Below are 18,490 nucleotides of genomic sequence, written 5' to 3'. Positions count from 1 at the left end.
TCCAGCCTTCCCACCCCTGTCCAGCCTTCCCGCCCCTGTCCAGCCTTCCCACCCCTGTCCAGCCTTCCCACCCCTGTCCAGCCTTCCCGCCCCTGTCCAGCCTTCCCACCCCTGTCCAGCCTTCCCACCCCTGTCCAGCCTTCCCACCCCTGTCCAGCCTTCCCACCCCTGTCCAGACTACTCCTCACGGTACTTTACTCAGTACAAGCCAGAGGAGGATGGGGTAGGATGATGTGTTATGGACATATTTAAGAATAACATTTTCCCTGGTTGCCTCTCTTCTATGTCTCCTCCCAGATGGGCGATGCTCTCAGTGAGTGTTGCTCATCATCTGAGTTGAACAGTGCCCTAGGAAGGGTTTCCATACATTACAGAGGTTTGTCTGCAGAAGGGGCGAGTTAGGGAATAGGCAGAAGTACAGTCAGGGAGAAAAGCAGGACAGCAGCTACAAAGAACATAGGAGTAGGGAGCCAAGATGTCCCAGGTAGCCCCTACCCACCGACTGGGCATCACCCCACAGGAGTGACGTGTGCCTCTGGGAAGCTCGTGCTCCACTTCTTGAGAGGCCTGTGTATGAGTCAGACACACTCAGCCTTCTTGCACCTCTGCCTCTGCTGTTACCATCTGCAGGGATTCAAGTACCTTTTTTGCTCTGCCACTGGATGGCAGTTTTTAAGCATGCATCCATCCTTGGTTCCACAGAGCAGAAGCTCAGCTTGGAGGTTCCCATCCTTGCTACAATGCACACCTGCAGCCATAGTGTGATGCCCATGGATGGGGACAGCGGGGTCTGTGTAGCCTGGGCTGCGCCTTGCCTGGCTCTGAGCTTCTGTTTTCTCTACAGGTAGTGTGTTCTATCGGTTAGTCCTCTAGATCTAGCTTAGTGAAACATCCATAAGGGACCAGGCAGGGCCTTTCCTGATGAACCTTGGCAGCTGCATCTCTTCTTTGCATTCAATGTGATCCCTGAGTGCCTGTCTGTAGCTAGGCCGGAGCATATCACAGTGGCTCACGGTGATTTGGCAGCAGCATAGAGCCTCTGGGGCTGTAGAGGAAGGGCTCTGGGAGTAGGCACTCAGTGACCCCATCTTACCTATCTCCAGTGCACTCACCATCCCAAACCAACACCATCCAGGTGACCCTGCAAACCCATGCATCCCCACAGAGCAGCCCACAGGCCTGTACTTGGCACCGATAAATCAGACCATGGGTGAGAATTGTGCTCCAGGGGACTGATCCTTTCCTGACATCAGTGTATCTCAATCCATATCCTAGCTTCCTAAGCTAGCCATTGCTCCCTGAGGGACAATGAGTATACATGTGAGGGTGCTGGCGATTCTGTGTTAGGTGGGTGCTGCTCCTTCGGAGAGGCATAGGCAGGCTGTGTGCCACAAGAGGCCACAGTAGGCAAACCCTTACCATCTGTCCCAGCACCTACCTGATTTGTTCTTGTATTCAATATCAAAGCCGGTGATGATGCTGTTTCCATCAAATCTCTGAGTCCAGCGCAGGTTCATGCTCCGGGCCTTCACCTCCCGGATCTCCAGCTCTGGGGGGTCAGGGGGTTCTGGGCAGTGACAGAAGAGGACCAAAGGTGAGATAGCAGCAGATAGCTTAGCTGTGGGCCTCTGGGCCCTAGGGAAGGTGAAAGGGCAGGTGGGCAGGTGAACGTACCTTGCACAGTAAGCTGGATCAAACCTCGGTCCTCTCCATATGAGTTGATAGCATGGCAGCTGAAGAACACAGAGTCCCCACGGTCAGCTGGCTTGAGCTAAGACGTGACCAGCAGGAACAGGAAAGGGAGGAAACAGGGAGAGTATTTTAGAGGGGTACATTCGAGGGGGACATTCTAGGGGGATTGGGAGGGAGATTCTGAAGGGTCCTATCTAAGTCTTTTCTCTGAGATGTGCATGCAGAGAACTCAAGCAGGGAGAGAGGGTCACGGAGGAGACTGGGAACCCACATAATGATGGTTGTCAGAAAGGAGACAGGTTGGGTATGGGAATGGTAGAGATGGAAGGTGCCCCTAAGCTTGGGACTGGGAACTCACCTTAAGCGTAGAGACCACCTCATCGCCATTGTCCTTGGTAGCAATGGCATAGCGCATGACGCGATCGGGATCAATGACCGTGTCCCCCTTCTCCCAGCGGATTATGATGGGCCGCTCGCCACGCGCAGTGCAGTTCAGCTCCTTGGCATGGCCCTTGATGGCGATCGTGGTGTTGGGGTGAGATGTGATCATTGCTGGGACTGGGGAAGAGAAGGCATAAGGCTGTGAATATCCCAAGACCAGCCCGGAAGTCAGGAGGTGCTTCTGTGGTAGAAATTCTGTCCCTCACCCTGCTCTGCCCTTGGCTACGCTGGATGTCCCACCTCTAAGCTCTGCCCTTTGCTGCCCAGCTTCCGAGGGCTTCCTCCCAGGAAGGGGCACCATGTTTGCCTGTCCCTGGTGCCCCTTGGTATCCATGCCTGGTACTTTCTTTCTCTTCCCCTTACATTTCCAGGATCCTTCTAGCGACGCCAGATTTTTTTTTTAACATGCACGACATAGTTACAAAGAAAACCAGTTATATTGAAATATGGTTATGCAAATATTAAAAACACTAACAAGCAAACTTTGGATATTGTTTATCACACACGGGCATGTTCTGCTCTTATTCTTTATGTGATGAGATCTGGTGGCAGGCCTTATAATTACTATCTTATATTACCATGCTTTTGTCGCAGTGATGAGCACAAATGCTATTTTGAGAGGTCTACAGTAAATATGACATGACATGAAAGTATCTGTGCATTTCTATGGGTGACAGTCTCTCTCTCTCTCTCTCTCTCTCTCTCTCTCTCTCACACACACACACACACACACACACACACACACACACACACACACTTACTGCTGTGGTTTGTGGCTTATGTTCACTGGCAATCATTAAATATCAGTTAGATATTTAATGATTAATTTAGCTATCATCAAAAAGATGTGATTTCTCCACACTTAAACATCTGTCCCCATGGAATCATCTCTGTAGATGTCTGGGGCCTCTGTGGACCCCAGGTTCAGGATCATGTTCTAAGGCCAGGATCTCTGCTTGTCAGAGGGGCTGAGGTGTGTTTAGCTCGGATTTGTTCCACAGGCTGCCTAGTAGGGACATTATGAAAGGCCTTCTAGCAGCAAGAGGAGGGTCCACCCACCCTGCCCTACCTGCTGACCCTGTGGTTTCACCGAGGCAGAGCCAAGGCCCTGGATGGTCCTTCAGAGGCCCCTTCCACTTGCTTGGCAATTAGCTTTACCAACAACTAGGCTTCCTACGGACTTGCATGTCTTGATCAGACACAGGGAGGGAGGATGGGTAGAATCTCTGAATCTTGGTCCATGCCCTCTTTACAATTCAGAGCAATGTGTGCTGGGCTCCTACACCATCATGAAGCACTGTGCCAGGCCTTGGGTAATACATTCCTGACCTCCCAAATCGGGGGACTGGAAAGATAGGTCTAATTGTGGCCAACAGGAACAGGGGAGGCATCTGAGGAGCATTTCTAGAAGTGTATGAGAAGGCATAGTCTATACTTGCCAGGAGCATTCTCTAAGATCTAGGATATGGAGTCTGCTCACAGTGGGTTCTGCAGATCGAAGAGTAGCTCGCAGTTGACCATCATTGGCTGGTTGGTGCAATGGTGTGTGAAAGAGACCCTGTCTTCTCTTGTTTCAAAACTTGGACCACTGGCATAAAGCTTGCTCCTTTCCAGCGGCTCCTCTTACTCCTTCGCTCCCTCCAGTGTTCTTCTGGAACACTTGTTTTATTTTCTTGTGCTTGAATAGGTGTGTGGTGTGGTGTGATGTGGTGTGGTGTGGTGTGGTATGGTATGGTGTATGTGTGTGTGTCTGAGAGCCCAGGAAGAGGCCACAGACTGATGTCAGTTATTGAACTCAGAGCTTATCAACTTGGCCAACCGGTCTGGCCAGCTAATCCGAGGGATCCTACTATCTGTTTCCCCAGCGCTGAGGTTACAGGGATGCCATCCCGCTCAGCTTTTTAAGTGGGTTTTGGGGATCAAACTCAGGTTCTCTTCCTTGTGCTGTACTTTACCAACCGAGTCACTCTCTAGCCCTATCCCCCTTCCCCTTTTAATGGCTAGCCCAGACACTGCTCTTCCCAACCAACTCTCCAGGGACAGCTGGCTTTTAGGACCAAAGAAACCTTTGGAGAAAGGAAGACTGGACCTGGAGAGGTCCAATCTCAGGTACCAACTGAGGGTGAAGGGATGATTTGAACAGGTTCAAGCAGGTGTAGGACAGCACCTGCTCCCTCAGGCTCCCCGAGGTCACACCTCACAGCCAGATATTCCCTCTGGGGCCTCCATGTGTAGATCTGATGTGGGATGGGGTTGGGGGCAGCCCTAGGCCCAGGCCCCCATACCAATGTCTTAGCACATTCCCCTAGTCCCGGCTCATCAAATAATGAAGCAGATAAACTTTATAATGCACGGCATTACACCAGAATATACAATAAAATGCGAAAGACAAATAACGAGGTGTAAGTTATAATGAAGAAAAAGCCTGCAGTCAGAGACATCCAAGTATGAATTATTGACTAAGGTTTTACACTCTCAAGGATGTGCGCAGGAATATTTTTCCATCAAAGATTTGCATAATTCACTCGTATAAACCTGGGTGGAATATAGAGTGAGATTTTACATCGACAAGCCGAGCCTTGCACTGCAGATGCCTCCATGTTTTACGGGAGGGTGGGAACTCGAGGGTGGGTGGGGGGGATGCAGCTGCTTCTGCAATGCCCACAGGGAAGGAGCAAGGCCTGCATCTGAACCCCTGGGTGGGTCTAGGGCCTAAGGTAGTGGGGGGAGGGGAAGGTGATCTTGTTTCTCTCTCTCTCTCTCTCTCTCTCTCTCTCTCTCTGTGTGTGTGTGTGTGTGTGTGTGTTTACAAAAAGGAGGATGGGGGCAGCTTCAGCTTTGCACAGGTCAAAGTCGGGAAGGGGAGGGGGACAGAGAGGACGAGCCCTTGGGAAAACTTCCCAGCTCTGAGAAGCTTGCACATTTAGGCTGTGCCTTCCATGCCAGCCTCCAGCACCCCATGTCAAGACACCTTCTATCCAGACACAACTTCATGCCAGGGCCTGCAGCTTGCCAAGTGGAGCACAGACCCCAGGTCTCAGCCTGTGGGTGCTGCACCTTTGAGTAGCCTACAACCTGTGCATCCGCTCCAGGGCACTTGTCTTTCCAATCAGTGTTACCCAGAGACATACCTGTGGATAATCAGAGACAGTAGGGTCTCCAGAGGCCTTTGGCTCCTCAGCCCTACAGAGCAACCGCATCTGGAGCCAGCTGCCCATCCTCTGGCTGACTAGATGTTTTTACAGTGACAAGTGCCAGGCACCACACCTGACAGCTTTTCTTACTGCTAGCTCAGGGAAGCCATTGAAGGTGAGGAGGAGAGAGGGCTTGAAGAATTTGGGGATTAGGAGGCCTGGGCTCTAGTCTTGTCACTACCAGCTTTGTAGGCCTCCAACACATTAAAGTTAGCGTCTCTGTGTCCCACTGAGCAGCTTTTTGCCCCACAATAAGCATACAGGTCTTGTATGGCACCTGACCTATCAGGCTCTGTTCCTACCCACAAGTCACCCCTGCCCTACTCTGGCTCTAAGGGAAGCATTAGTTAGACCCACATGCACCAAACTTCTGGCTTAAAATGCTTCTGGTAGATGGCTTCACAGAGTCAAAGTGCCCAGATAAAGACCCACTCCACTGCACCGTACCCATCAGCCCCACGCACTGCCGAGCACCTGAAACCTGGCAGCGCTGATTGAGAGGCGCGATCAACGTAAAACAGACAGCAGATTCCAGAGATGTACAGAGAGGAGAGACGTAAAGTGCAGCACATACATTTCTATATTGATGCTGTATGTTGATACTGAGTTACGTGAATGGTAGGGTTACAGCCTGTAATACTCCACAAGGGAAGAAACTAAGGCTCTTTAGGGAAGCCATTTGCCCCAAGGTCACTCCGCTAGCAGGCAGAAGCACCCCTGAAAAGAAGGGAAAAGCTGAGTACAATGGGACACATCTGTAGTCCCAGTTATAGGGGTGCTGAGGCAGGAGGATTGTTTGAGACAGTTTGAGTAGTATACTGAGGGCCATGAAGGAAGAGGAGAATGTGGAGAATGTGGAGGAGGAAGTGGAAAGAAGGAAGAGGAGGAGAAGGGAGGGAGGGAGGGAGGGAAGAAGGGAGGGAGGGAGAGAGGGAGGTAGGGAGGGAGGGAGGAGGGACTTCAAAACATATCTCAACAGGCAACCACAAGCAGTCTTTTTTGTATCCTTCTACACTCACATGGTGCCATCACATGTGAACCAGTGGAGTTCCCCTCCCCTCCATATGCCAAGGCCCCAGTGTGATTGCATAATTGAGGGAGCCATGAGTTGATACCTCTGTATACACTGCCTATACACACACACATGCACACACACACACACACACACACACACACACACACACACGCCTTGCTTAGCTCTCCTGATGCCAACCCTAGGAAATGAGTCTCATTAGCCCCATTTTTCAGATGGGAACCTGAGGAGCAGCAGGGGCCATTCACTCTGAGCTGTTGTGACAGAGCTGGCTGTCTCTAACCATCTGCCTCCCTGCCCTCCTTGTGTGCAGTCTCTGTTATTCAGAAATGGGATTGGATTGTCATTAAGGAGTGGCCTCTGTGCATTAGCTGGTGCAGCCTCAGCATATGACCCTGGGGATAGAAAGAAGCACCAGAGTTTTAGGGACCTAGACAGAAGTGGGAATGCTTAGGCAGAGGACAGAGTCCTGGGTTGATATGCTAATAACAGTCTTGGATTGTCATGCTGTTCCCTTTAGGTGGGAGGTGACCCTGAGAGTTGTGGTGAGCAGCAGGTCCATTGCTTAAAGCTTTCCATCCCTGTGCCATTAAGTGACACTGGAGTGTCCAACATGGGACAAATGGTGGTAGAGGATACAGCAGCATCCTGGTAGATTCCAGGCCCTTCCCTGACTCCGTGTCACACGAGGACACTTCTCCTGCAAGGCTTCCCACCTGGACTTGCTCTCCCACATGCTGTCTCCTTGGTCTGATGGGAAGACTCCTGGGCAGAAGTCTTTGTGGGCCCCAATCTGCACATATCTATGAAAAGGAAGTTCTGTGGTTCTCTGTGACTCCCTGGCAGCATATATGGGACATGGAACTTCAGCCACTGCCAGTTAGGTCTGTGGATCTAAAGCCTAAACTGTCTCCTCCCCGTCCTGGTCCCATGGGGCCTTCCAGGCAGGTGCAGCAGACAGCAGAGAGGGACCTAGACTAGAGGGGCGCTGATTGCGGAGAGCGGCTATCCTTCCTGAAATCCAGGGCCCTCTGGGGCTGCCAGCCCAGGAGAGAGGAAATCAATTTCAAAAACAGGACAGTTGTCAGAATCCGATGTTACCGGTTCCGTCTGTGAAATTACTCTCAGGCTGGCTCCTGTTGCCCCTGAGGTCCTGCCTGGATCAGCTGCTATTTACATTTTAATTTGATGTGAGAGGCCGATAGGTTTTTAAAACACCATGAGACGGCTGCTCAGCTCAGCACCCACATGTTCTGCTACTGCTCTCAGCTTTAGAGGTAAAAAAAAATTTTTTTTTGAACAGGGTCTCTCTTGTAGTCTTTCTGGCTGTCTTGGAACTCACTATATAGACCAGGCTGATCTCAAACTCACAGAGATCTGCCTATTTCTGCCTTCCAAGTACTGGGATATAGGCTCTTGAGTTCTAAGACATTACACAATGGGCTAACCTTCGCCAACCTGGCTGCTACATCGTTTCCCAGCTTTCAGCTCCCTCCTCCCTTCCCCAGGTCTCATTTCCTAAGCAGGGACGATTCTATTCCTTAAATTTGCAGAACCCTGTATTATGTTTTGAAGAGCACCTCTTCCTTGCTTCAAAGGAAGCTAGATTATGATCATTCTCTCTCTCTCTCTCTCTCTCTCTCTCTCTCTCTCTCTCTCTCTCTCTCTCTCTCACACACACACACACACACACACACACACACACACACACCAGTGTGGAAGCTCAGAGAGCTTAAGCGATCTGTCTGAAGTCACACGGTGGTGATCTGAAAGGACATCAAGTCTCTAATAGTTCACTATGCCCCTTCCTTTAGTGTTAGTCCAGATGTCTCCTTCCTTGCACCCCAATGCACCCCTGGATGACTTCTGGGAGGACTCCAGAAGAAGGCAGAACACAGGAGGTGGATGGGGTATGTGGGGGGCAGAGGCCAGTCCTTATGGGCTGGGGCTGAGGCAGGAGTAGGTATGATGAGGCAGGCTCCCTCTGTATCTGGCTCCCCCGTCTCCTCTATGGTGATGAGAGCTCAGCTGCCTTTTCTGACAGTCCTAAAGCCGCTAGGGAAGGAAGCTTCAGCTATGAATCCCCAGTGGAGAAGTGCTGCCCTGCGGGAAGAACAGGAAGAAACCAATGACAAAGACCGCTTGTCAGAGTCTGAGTGGCTGACAACGAGGCTCTTGGGTGCCAGTCACAGAGAAAACTCGATTTGACTGAGGGTTTACTATGCACCAGGTATTGTGAATAAAGATATTGGATCATCACAGATGGGGAAACTGAGGTTTGGAGAAGTAAATAGGCTATGGTCACATAGACAGTCAGAGTCTGGCACAAGGCATTTGGGAACTTGCTGGCCCTGTGACATTGGACAGAGGAACAGAACGGCATAGAGGTTAGGGACAGGTAAAATAGGTCCCTGGCACTAATATACTAGAGCTGTGCTGAAGGCTGACTTGGGGAAAGAGTATAGGCTTGGAGATTGAGGACCAAGGATGCTGTCCCAGATGAGTGATATAGGGGTGGTCCAGGAAGCTTTCATACCTGTCGATACTAGAGAACTATTATGAAGCTTAATAACTAACTCATCATGGGCAGGTAGCTCTGTCCATTGAGCTTAGCATGTTCGAAGCCCTGGCTTTACTCCCCAGCACCACATAAACTGGGCAAAGTGGCCCAGGAGGCAGGAAGATCAGAGATGAAGGGTCACCTCCCGCTATATAGTGAGTTTGAGGCCACTGTGTGCTACATGAGACCCTGTCTTAGCAAGAACAAATCCCTCAAAGCAAAATAAACTTATGGTGCTGATGCCACCCTTAGAGGCTGTAACTGAATGGGTCTGAGTGGGAACACCCTCAGCCAGGTGGTGGTCTTTTCGTGTCCACAGTATAGATCATAGGGCCGGATTCTTGGTCCTTCCCTTGCCTCAGGCAGAAAGTCCTCAAAGCCACCAAAATTAGAAGCCTGATAACAAAGTTAGTATTTACCACCACCAAGGGAGGGCCTCGGTTTTTTAAGGAAGGCTTTCTGATTGTGCAACAGAAGTCTCCCAGGTCTTTCTGTTGAAAAAAAAATGTCTCTGGGAGATGAAATGGGTTTCAGGAAACCCTCTTCTTTGCCCTCTGGTGGACAGCTCTCAGAGACAGCAGGTGCCCAGGAGCAGAGCTCTGAGCTCTGTAGGCCCGACCTGTCAGGGGAGAACGTGTTCTCTTCTTCCTCTTCCTCTCTCAGAGGCTCTCAGAGCCTTTTGTTTTTGAAAGGATTACACGAAGCCTGAGAGGTTTTCTTTTTTTTTGGAGGGGGACTCTTTCCCCTCAAACCCAGTGTGTTCTCCCTCCCCTGAAAAGCCCGTGTTTCCCTCCATGTTAACAAGCTCCCCGACAAGAACGGGACCTGCTTGGCAGTGTGAGATAAGCCACCACAAAGGGGCATCGTTGGCACACTGGGAGGTGGGGCAGTTTTCCCTCGGCCACTCCACTCAGCCTCAGTGGCAGCCCAGCTCTGCAAGCGTCCCCCGGGACAGCTCGGGAGGGGGGACACCTTCTGGTTGGTGCCTGCTTTGTCTCCTCCCCCCACCCCCTAGTTTTAAAGAGCTAGGCCATGGCGTTGTTAATTTGATTGCACCCGCTCCAGCTTCCTGTCGCCCCTGATTAGGCAAGCTCCACCTGAAGTGTGAGATTGGTTGAAATTGTGTGGCAGCCACCAGCCTGGCCTTGGTGAACAGGCAGGGAGGAGTCTGGGGAGATTCAGGCCCCCGAGACTCCAAGGATGCAGGCATTAGGTAGGACTCAGCCAGGAAGAGTGTGTGCACACAAAAAGGCTGCTGAACTCTGGGTCATTGAGAAGGGTGGGACCCTGCAGCCTCAAACCTCAGGCCTGTCTCTGAGGCAGGGAGGGTGAAGATGACACCCTTAGTCCCACCAGACCTTTCTCTGTCCAGCCCTAAAATGGGGCAGTCACTTTCTCCCTTGGCTGCTGGCCAAGGTATGCAGGATCAGGAGTGGAGTGGGGGATGGGGACTCATTTTCCCTACTGAGAGTGCTGGAAAAAAAGGCAGTAATAATAATAGCTAACATTTATTGAATGCTGATTATGTGCATGCACCGTGGTTAATGCTCTCCGCGAATTAGCTCATTAAACCCCTCCCCCACAGCCCTAGGAGGTTTGGGGGTGTGTGTGGCAGTGATGGCTAAAGATGGTTTGTAGCTGACAGAATCCTTTTAGAAACAGGAGACATGAACATCTTCCTTTGGCTACTAGGAGAAGGTATTCTGGGTCATCGCTGAGAACACCTCGGAGCTGGAGTTGCAAGCGTTTCCTGGAAAGGGCTGAATAGTATTCTAGGCTTTGCTGGTCACTGCATCACCGAAGAAGCCACCGACAGTAAATGAGGAAGAAAGAAGGGGTGCAGCCTGGTGCTAGCTGTGCAGGTGCAGGCTAGGTGTGACCCTAGGCCTAGCTTGCTGAGCTCTGCTGTGGAGTTGTGAGCACAGGATCACACAGGCTTAAGGACCTTGAGAGAGAGTTTTGGCTAAGAGACTGCGGACAGGACAAGGTGGCTGTGGCGTGCTGAGAAAGTTCCTGAAACCCACTAGCCACAGGAGATGTGGTTTCTAACCGAAATGTGAGGTGGCCATGCTGGTTCTAGTAAGAAGATACACAGAGAAGATGACATGACCCGACAGGGGAGTCATGTGGCAATCAGAGCAGAAACTGGAATGATGTTTCTGCAACTCGAGGAACCCGTGACTTGCTGTCATCCCCAAAGAAGCCAGAATGCTTCCCCAGGGAGCCTCAGGGAAGCAAGAACAGGGCTAGTGCCACCTTTTGTCACACACACTCTATGGACTGTGAAAGAATCAGTCTGGTGTTTTGAGGCACTTAGTTGGTAGTACTTTGTTAGAGCAGCCAGGGGAAACTGAGGCAGTTCTGGAAGCAGCAAACTTAGGGGGAGTGATTCTGTACTCAGTCTTTAAGTCTTGGCTTCTAGGTCAGGAAGATAACCAGCTGGTTCCACAGTGTGTTGAGTCCCATAGGAACATGAAGATTAGCATCCAGCTCTACATAGACATGTCACCCAGTGTGCTGCCCCAGGCTAACCAGTCACCTCTACTTTGTCATAGCAACAATGCTACCTCTCTGACCTGGTCATCTTTGTGGCTAACACTGCCATCTCTTCTCTTCAGCCTCAAGCTCTTGACTTTCTCAAATGCTTGGCACTGTTCCTTCGAAGTCCTCCTTCCTCTCCAGTCCCTGCTCAGGGTCCTACGCCGTTCCCACCCTAGAGGAGATCATGCCCACACATCAGGGTGACTTCCCACCCCCAGTTCCTAGTTGCCACCATCTGGTGCTCTCCTCACTGTCCCCCATGCAGACTTCTGTCCCAGTGTCTTTGCCTGGCTGCCATTCTCCCTGAAGCCACCTATCTCCTTTTGCTTGCTCCTCAGGGCTGTACTCCAGCACCACCCCTCCTGGAAGCCCTGACTGGTTCTGCTGATCCACTCTAGGATCTTCCATCTTTGACCTGACTGACGGCAAAGCCACTCTGTAGTCCACATCTAGAGGAGCTACACACTCTAGCTCTCCTAGAGGCTTGGTGTAGTTTTCTAATCAGTCAGTAACTCCTGGAGGCTGCAATGGAGACTTAGCCACGCCTTTCCCTCTTGAAGACTGCTGAGGTTTGAGGACTTGATTTTGACTGTGGCATTTATAGGTGTGCCCTTGAGGAGGTGATCCTGAGTCTAGATAATTAGGGTAGGGCTAATGATTGGATTCTTGTGGAGTTTTAAGGGGATGAAGGGATACCACACACATGTACACATTTGCACATTTAATAAGCTGTTTTTCACATATCACATTCTGTCTTGGGCCACAAGGTTTATGAACCCAAATAAACTCCTTTTTCTTAAGGCTTAGCCAGCCTGTGTCTTTATATTGTTAGCAACAGGAAGCAGGTAAATACACAGACAGACCTTGACCTGATGTTGGATGACGGACTGCTCAGTGGGCACATACTCGTGACTTGCCTGATGAACAGTGCACTCACTCAGAGGAGCTTTCATCATTATTGGGGAGCAGCTCTGGGCTTTCTCCCCAGGGCAAAGGCTAGAGGTGCTTCTCATCTCTCTGCCTACCATCCTGCATCATTCTACCTACCATCCTGGGTGCAGGATGCCTGGATATGAGTCTCATCTGAGCTGCCCTGAGTGGCACCTTGGAACTGGGATCCATTTGGAAGCAACTCAGTGTTGTGGTCATGGGAACATCAGGGGCAGGGGAGTGATAATATGTTAACTGTCCCCACTTCTGAGGAGTGGCCCAGGTGAGGCACCTAGAGACAGACAGGGAGTGGAAATTGAGAGAGCAGGCCCAGCCTCCTCAGCAAAGCCTCCCATCTATAAGGACCTGGGCTCTTATTCTGATGAAGGGTGTGGTTGGGATGGAGGCTTTCCTAGCACCAGGTCCCCTAGGGGCTGGGGCTGGGGCTGGGGCTGGGGCTGGGGCTGGGGCTGGGGCTGGGGCTGGGGCTGGGGCTGGGGCTGGGGCTGTGACCAATTGCTCCTGTTCCAATGACCCTATTAGTGTCATGAGGTCAGTCAGTTGTCCTACATTTTGCTCATGGAGAGGTATTTTATCTCCCACCCCCTGAAACATTTGGGCTATGGATTCTGAAAGGCAGGACCAAGAACCCATTCATTCAAGCTTAGCGGGTGAGAGAAAGTGAGTGAGGTAAGCCCCATGTCCCAGTAGCCAGGGCACAGGCATCAGGAGCAGGTCTCCTGTTCAGGCCCTTCCTGGTCTCTGCATGCTTGATTTATCTTCCCTGTGTCTTTGGTGGCTGCAAAACTCCCGGGAGCTTTGTAAACTCCCTGGTTTTCTGTGAGGAAGGCCCAGGGGCGAAAGGAAGTTTCAGCCTGTCCTCACTTCTGCTTGATGAAGCGCGAGACGCGGTGTCGCTTCTTACTCTATGAAGTCTGGAAATCAATAAGGCCAGAGAGGCCACTGGCTAATCATTGCCATGGAAATCATCACTCTCTCCCTCTCTCGCCAACATCCAGGGAGTCCTCTATCCTTGCTTGCACAGGAGACTCTCTCCTGGCTTGGCACAGGCCACCCTGAGGCTGGGTAGCTGAGGCTGACCAGTGGCCATAGCTTATGAAGAGAAAGAGCCAGCAACAGCCCCCAAATCCCACAGTTGTGTTTGTAAGTGGGGGTGGTGGCTCAGATGGCCCTGAGTCCTGCCCAACACTCAGTTTTCTGTCTTCTCTCCAGACGACTAGCAAATCTGGTAGAGCATCTGTCCTGTCCTTTCAGCTTCTCAGGAGCTCACAGGGCCAAGAGAAGAGTCTGGGAACCATCTAAAATGCCAGCTTGACCAATCCTGCATGCAGGACATGGTGCTAGAGTGGACAGAGGTCTGGTCTGTGTTAGGTGCCAGGGATACAGTTCATATACAGGGAGGATGGCTGAGCTCTGGACCCTAAGTAGCTCAGAGGTAGTAAAGATTCAGGCCTCACTACGAGCGAATACACAGGAGAACTCCGGGCTACTCTTCTGCTAGATCGCTCTGTGCCTCAGTTTATCATCTGTCCCAAGGGGGAGGGCATTATGTGTATGATATCCCAAACTCTGTGACCCGGCATTGTCTATGTGAACTGTAAATAGTTAATTCAGGTTGAGGATCCAAGCAAGGGAGGAGAGATGACAAATGAGGTATTGTGTGTGTGTGTGGCGGGGGGGGGGGGGGGGGGGGGGGAGGGACTGGAAAGATGGCTCAGGGGTTAAGAGCACTAGCTGATCTCTCAGAGGACCTAGGTTCGATATCCAGTATGTCCACATGGCAGTTTATGATTCCCCGTAACCCCAGTTCCAGTGGATCTAGCATTCCCTTCTGGCTTACATGGGCATTAGGCGCACAAGTGATGCACAGACGTACATGCAGGAAAAATACCCATTCACATAAAGTAAGAATAAAATAAAACAAAGTAAAAGCATCTGGCAGCTTGGAGGAGGGCATGGGGCATCCATGACTGTCCCAGACGTATGGTCTAGACAGGGGTTTGGGTGGCTGTTCTTTTGATTCATTGACTCCTGTCCTTGTGGGAGGGCAGCCGTCCCACCACCAGGTCAATGGACACACCTCTTCTATAAGAGTTGTTTTCATTTGAATGGGGACTGACATGGGATACAGATCATAGAGCTAGCTGACTGTGCTTCCAAGGGTTTTGCACCCTGACCTTGGGACCAGCAGTCAGCTACAGCAGCTAAGCTGGTCAAAGGTTTCCTTGGGTCAGGCTGGCTCCCTCCATCAGCCCAACTATCTATTAGGGTCTGCTTCCTTCCATCCGACTTCCTGTGATGCAGGTGTGTGGAAGCTGAGGGCCCTTGGAGCTCACTTTAATTGGCCTGACATTTTGCTAAACAAACAAACCAAAACTCAGAGCAAACAAAGAATCCTTCTGGGTTTAATTGGCCATGAGCTTTGTCTGTGGCCCAGGCACTGGAGCCTTCAGAGAGGTGGAGGGGAGCAGGGGCAGGAAGAGTACCTGTCTAATAAAGATGGGGGCCAGGAGTTCTTGGGGGGGGGCTTGCCATGTGATGGTGACATCAAAACACAGCTTATCCCTTCCACCCTGAAGAGCAGCTTGGCTCTGTACCTGCCTCTTGCTGAAGAATTCTCTTTGAAGATGATTTCTCATCCCCTGCATGTCAGGTGGAACTGGAATTGCCTTCTCTTTTTTTGGTCATTCTGCCCGCCGCCCCCCCCCCCCCCCCGCGTGCTTTCTTTCTTTCTTTCTTTCTTTCTTTCTTTCTTTCTTTCTTTCTTTCTTTCTTTCTTTCCTTCTTTTAATTTAAAAAGGAGATTAAAGGTAGCCCTGTGGATGTGCTATTTTCTCCTGCTAATTATATTTCTTTTTAATCAAGTCCTGGGAGGCAACAGCCTGGTCCTCTGGGAAGATTCCTAAGGCCGCTGGAGCCACTGATAGCCAGGCTGGAGGTGCCATAGCTCAGATAAGGACTGGGTTTTCTAGTTTGGGTGAATTCTAATTTTGTGGGTGAGGAAATCAAGAACCAGAGGAAGGAAGGCAAGCAAGCCAGGAAGGGGTGGCTGACAGTCTAACCTGTGGACACAGCGATCTGACCCGATGAGCTCCATCCACTATCTCAGGCTCTGTAGAAAGGAAGCCATTGCTGGTTTCCCCAGGGAGGATGTGGAGAGAGGATTGCCGAGTGCCACATGTGAAGGGGCTGGTCTGGGTTCAGGGACTTATGAGCTTAGCCATACCAAGACTTGGGGGGGTCAAAGAGGAGTGGAGGCTACTCAGGATTGTCTTCTGGGGAGTCCAAGGACTTGGACAACTGATTTCCTGCTCCCCCAAACCCTTGGTGCCCTGTCTAGGCTGGGTGGTTTTAGATGACAGTTGAACTGTGTTATGGGATCCTCAGGGACCCGACAGAGTAGTCATGAGGCCTGTGAGGTCTCTCAGGGGACAACAGTATGTGAGTTAATAAGGACATCTCTCATGTGCATGCTGTCCAATCAGATGGGAACCCAGAAGGCCAAAGGGGCTCAGACACTGACTCCTCCTCTTAAAACAGGGACACTAGACTCCTCCTACCTGTGGACACCAGAGTTCTGATTCCCTGGTCTGGCCTTGGACTGAGTTATACTACTGTGGATTCTCTCATTCTGAACTCTTTCATCTTGGCTGAGCCATGTCACCAGTATCCCAGGGTCTGTTTACAGAGAGTTAGTTGTGGGACTTCATAGGCCCCATTAGTATATGATTCAGTTCTCCTAACAAAGTCCCCATTATCCATCTGTTAACAAAACTGCCACTTAAAGCCATCAAGAACAGAAGCTCTATTCCATTCACCATGGCCCCTAAACTAACTGTTGCTAACCATGGTCAGATGTGTACCTGCGTCAAGCACTGGACAAATCGTTGTCGATGCATAGTCTCATTGAAACCTCACCAGTGAGAAAAAGTACACCCCTCCCCAATTTACAGCAGTGTGACCCTGGAAGAACCTATAGTAAGTTGGAAATGTCTTAAGTTCAAATACGTTGACTACTCCTAACTGGGTGTGTCTGGTGGAGCATGGAGGGGAGGGAGGATGGGAAAAGTAGGCGCAGGATGCATCAAGAGCTGTCCTCGGAGCCTCCTACCTTAAGACAGTAGACAGGTGTGTTTCTTGTTTACCTTCATGACCAGTGTCTGCCACTGCTGTTGCCTCACATTGGGAAAGAGTGCTGGGCTATAATATCATTAGCTTGGAAAAGGAACAAACTTTGAATTTTGGACTATAGCTGTTACTGTTGATTGCTTCTGCCTCATGGTAAAGGTTAAAAATGGAAGCCATCTATGTTACAACTGTTAGCATACAGAGGAGGATGTCAGGCTCACAGAGGTCACTGTCTGTGATCTCATAGCTCTCAAGTAGCAGAGTTGGGACTTGAACTCAAGGATGTCTACTCTACTTTCCTGGTCATGGAGCAAACACCGTCTCCTGTCCAGTGAGCACTCAGTGACCCAAGGAGCCAGAACTGTGAAGTCAGAGAAATGGGTGTCTCCTTAGCATGGCCCAGTCAAAATGTCCAGTTTGCCTCGTATGACTCTTTAGGAGATGATGCACCCTCTGACATAATTCCTTCCTTCCTTCCTTCCTTCCTTCCTTCCTTCCTTCCTTCCTTCCTTCCTTCCTTTCCTTCCTTCCTTCTGTTTGGGGACTGTGGGGACAAAGGTCAGTTAGCCCTCTGAAGGCTTAGACCTGGAACCATGGAGCTGAATCAGTCCAAATATTTTTCAAAAAGTGGGAGATACAAGGTAGAGCTTTAGGTGGCTGCCTCTGCAAGTGGGTCAGGGATAGGGCTGGTGGCACTGGGGCATTTAGAATGGACTCAGAAATGGATTAGCTTCATCCAGCCCATTCACTGGTAAACTCTCTCTCTCTCTCTCTCTCTCTCTCTCTCTCTCTCTGTGTGTGTGTGTGTGTGTGTGTGTGTGTGCTCACAGTGAAGGTCCTATGGCCCTCTTTCCTTCCTATAGCAATCAGAGGAGTGGGAGAAGATGGATGGAGGAAGGGTCCGAATAGGTAGAGTATAAGAGGAGGAGAGTCAGCATCTCGAGTGGCTACTGGTGGGTAACCTGGAGCATCATACTGTGCAGAAGCAGGAGAAGAATGGCAGCTACAGAGAAGACCAGGAACATGCATACCCCACCACAACTGTGTCACAGGATCATCTTCCAGCAGCCAGTTGCCATATGGGCATATGGAGGCAGCCAGACCTTCCTACCTAGACAGAGGCCAGCTTACGGCCAGTCCTGGGCCTCAAACATCTCTTGCACCATCTACCCCTTCTCCCCACCGTCACCGGGGTAGTCTGAGGGTTCAGCATGGCTGGGACAAGCTGTTGGGAGAGCCAGGTCAGGACAGATAGGAAAGGAGCAGAAAAAGGAATGGCATGTGTGTGTGTGTGTGTGTGTACTGGAAGGTCAGGCCCAGGCAGGAGAGCCTTCCCCGTGTGGCTCTCCCTGGCTGAGGGATGTAGATTGATTGCCTGGCTTTATGAAGGACAAAGTGCTTTGTGATTGTGGGAAGGAGGCTGCTCCCAGCACGGGGATTCCACCCGGGGTCTCCCTCAGCATCGATCTCCTGGCAGGGCTTCCCTGTCTGGATGAAGGCCCAGGATTGTTCATGAGGGATCTCCTGGGAAGTGTAGGGCAGACTTCACACAGGCCCTACGGCTCTCTGTAGCTACTCTAGAGGGACATTAGAAAGAATGGCACCGGTGGCCACACCTGTGTCCAGTCAGGGACACACTGACATACAGGAAGGACACAGACTAAGCCCCAGACTATGACACCACCTTTGTGGATAGAGTAGATATGGCTTCATAAGGTCATATGTGCTTAGCAATGTATGGCTGCTGTGGTGCTTAACAGAACACAGGACAGCAGAGAAACAGTGGCTTCCAGGACCATGAAGTTGCCATCCCTTGTGTTCCATTACAGAGTTGTGCGGCCCCTGTGCGCTTCTATTTAGCCTCAGCTTCTGTGTTATTCAAAACAGTTTTATGAAGTTTGCAAATTGGGAGTGAACTTCTAGGATAAATGGGGAGACTAGAACCCAGAG

General features: G+C 50.9%; 1 protein-coding gene across 1 annotated transcript in view; it reads right to left on the bottom strand.

Annotated features, from left to right (window-relative positions):
* The window catches only part of Dscaml1 (DS cell adhesion molecule like 1), a 324,246-nt gene that overhangs the window by 49,163 nt on the left and 256,593 nt on the right, over positions 1-18,490 (bottom strand). Inside the window, exons 12-14 of the mRNA XM_021171656.2 lie at positions 2,051-2,250; positions 1,675-1,771; positions 1,439-1,567 (exon numbers count right to left, since the gene is read on the bottom strand). Coding sequence (XP_021027315.1) covers positions 1,439-1,567; positions 1,675-1,771; positions 2,051-2,250 — 426 coding nt within the window. The remainder of the gene's footprint in view (positions 1-1,438; positions 1,568-1,674; positions 1,772-2,050; positions 2,251-18,490) is intronic.

The sequence above is a fragment of the Mus caroli genome, chromosome 9 (genome assembly GCF_900094665.2).
Source record: "Mus caroli chromosome 9, CAROLI_EIJ_v1.1, whole genome shotgun sequence".
NCBI classification, from domain to species: domain Eukaryota; kingdom Metazoa; phylum Chordata; class Mammalia; order Rodentia; family Muridae; genus Mus; species Mus caroli.
Note: the sequence above shows the minus strand (reverse complement) of the source record. Positions and strands in the feature narration are given on the sequence as shown.